This window comes from Spermophilus citellus (assembly GCF_964194105.1).
Source record: "Spermophilus citellus genome assembly, chromosome: 1".
NCBI lineage: Eukaryota > Metazoa > Chordata > Mammalia > Rodentia > Sciuridae > Spermophilus > Spermophilus citellus.
This window is the reverse complement of record NC_138182.1, coordinates 69050359-69052565: the sequence shown is the minus strand read 5'-3', so window position 1 is coordinate 69052565 and position 2207 is coordinate 69050359. Positions and strand designations below refer to the sequence as shown.

Below are 2207 nucleotides of genomic sequence, written 5' to 3'. Positions count from 1 at the left end.
AAGTCAAAAACCTCTGCTCAGAATCTGATCAAGATTTGAGAACTATGCTTTTTGATATTGTAGCTGCCTGCCATCTATTGCTAATTAAATGGAAATTAGTGAATTACAATGAAATAAAGTAAAAAAAAATTAGTACCTTGGTCGTATGAGTAACAGTTCCAAATGTCCAATGGCCATATGTAGATAGGTAGTGGATAAAGTATTGGATGGTGTATAAAATGTTTCCATCACAGCAGAAAGTTGTATTGATCCTCACTGTGCCAATTTCCAGGAAATATAAGTGCAGAGTAATTGTATCAGATGACACTACAGGGATGCAACACTGTATGATAAACAATTGAGTTTCCAAATTTAAAAAGAAAATGTTAGTAAAAAATAGAGTGAAGTCTGAGCAGTGCTAGTGAGCCCAGTGGTTTTGTGGTCAGGTCTCAGAAACCGGAAGTGTTTGCAGCGTGGCTGACCAACTGACTAAAGTGCAGATTGCAGAATTCAAAGAAGCTTTTCCGCTATTTGACAAGGATGGGAATGGGACTATAACAACAAAGGAATTGGCAACTGTAATGTGGTCTCTTGGGCAGAATCCCACAGAAGCAGAGTTACAGGGCATGATTAATGAAGTAGATGCTGATGGTATTGGCACAATTGACTTCCCTGAATTTCTTTTGACAATGATGGCAAGGAAAATGAAAGATGCAGACAGTGAAGAAGAAATTAGAGAAGCACTCTGTGTATTTGATAAGGACGGCAATGGCTATATTAATGCAGCAGAGCTTCACCATGTGATGACAAACCTTGGAGAGAAGTTAACAGATGAAGAGGTTGATGAAATGATCGGGGAAGTAGACATTGATGGTGATGGTTAAATAAACTATGAAGAGTTTGTACAAATGATGACAGCAAAGTGAAGACATTGTACAGAATGTATTAAATTTCTTGTATTAAATCATTTATTTGCCTTTCTTTGTAACTTATCTGTAAGAATTTCCCTCTACTGTCAAAAAAATGCATGTATAATAATTAGGACTTCATTTCTCCAAGTTTTCTTCCCTTATCTTACTGTTGTTGTCCTGAAACCTTATTTTAGAAAATTGATCAAATAACATGTTGCATGTGGCTTACTCTGGATATATCTAACCCTTGTGCACATCCAAACTTAAGATGGAGTTGGTCAAATTGGGTTATGCCTTTTTAAATTTGTTTTAATACTTATTTTTCACTTTTTTAGGTAGACACAATATCTTTATTTTTATGTGGTGATGAGGATCAAACCCAGTGCCTCACACATGCCAGGCAAGTGCTCTACCACTTGAGCCACAACATCAGCCTTGGGTTATGCCTTTTTTAAAAAGTAGTTTTCTTTAGGAATTGTCACATGTTGTTGTTGAAGTGTGGAGTTGTAATTCTGCATGGACTATGGACAGTCAACAATATGTACTTAAAAGTTGCACTATTGCAAAACGGGTATATTATCTAGGTATTCATACACTATTTTTTTGTACTGCTGGTTTTGTACCAGAAACATTTTCTTTTATCATTACTTCCTTTTTAAACTTTGTTTAGCCACTTAAAGAAAAATCTGTTTATGGCACAATTTGCCTCAAATCCATTCCAAGTTGTATATTTTTTTTCCAATAAAAATTATAATAAAAAATTGAATGAAGAGAAAATCCATAGATTAAAAAAAAATAATAAAAGACATAGCCACCTATTATAATGTATAGACCTTATTTAAAATCTGATTCAAGCACATGGTTAAATTACGTGGCAGGAAGGAAAAATGTGAAAAGTAGCTGTATAGTTCTGGTATTAAATTGTTAATTTTTTTTTGGAGATTTTCCATAAGTTTAATTTTTTATTATAGCAACTGCTACTTTAAAAGCCGGTCATAACTCATATGGCTTACAAATGACTGCCTCATGCCGAGAAAGCAAAGATATCTTCTTCTGAGGAGATGTACATTTGCCCCGGACCCTATGGGTGGTTTGCACTGAGATTCTGTAACAGCTGAGGTGCCTGTGAAATGCACCAAGTTAGTCTAGGGACGATTGTCCTCAGCTGCCAGGATGTGCTTGATGGGCCTCAGTCACTGGCAACAAATGACTAGAAAGAGTTTTAGGATTTTAGGTTGAAGAAGAACTTCAAGATCATTTCATGTAATGCTTGAATCTCCTAGGAACAGCCAAGACAAGACTATCTCTGATAACCAG

The 2207-nt window shown here is 35.6% G+C and overlaps 1 protein-coding gene across 1 annotated transcript; it reads left to right on the top strand.

Moving 5' to 3' along the window:
• Positions 1–560: 560 nt before the first annotated feature.
• LOC308640945 (calmodulin-A-like) lies at positions 561–901 on the top strand (the record flags this gene model as incomplete). Its single annotated transcript, XM_081278978.1, has 1 exon — positions 561–901. The coding sequence occupies one exon, from the start codon at positions 561–563 to the stop codon at positions 861–863; it is 303 nt and encodes a 100-aa protein (XP_081135104.1). The 3' UTR covers positions 864–901.
• Between the last annotated feature and the right edge of the window lie 1306 nt (positions 902–2207).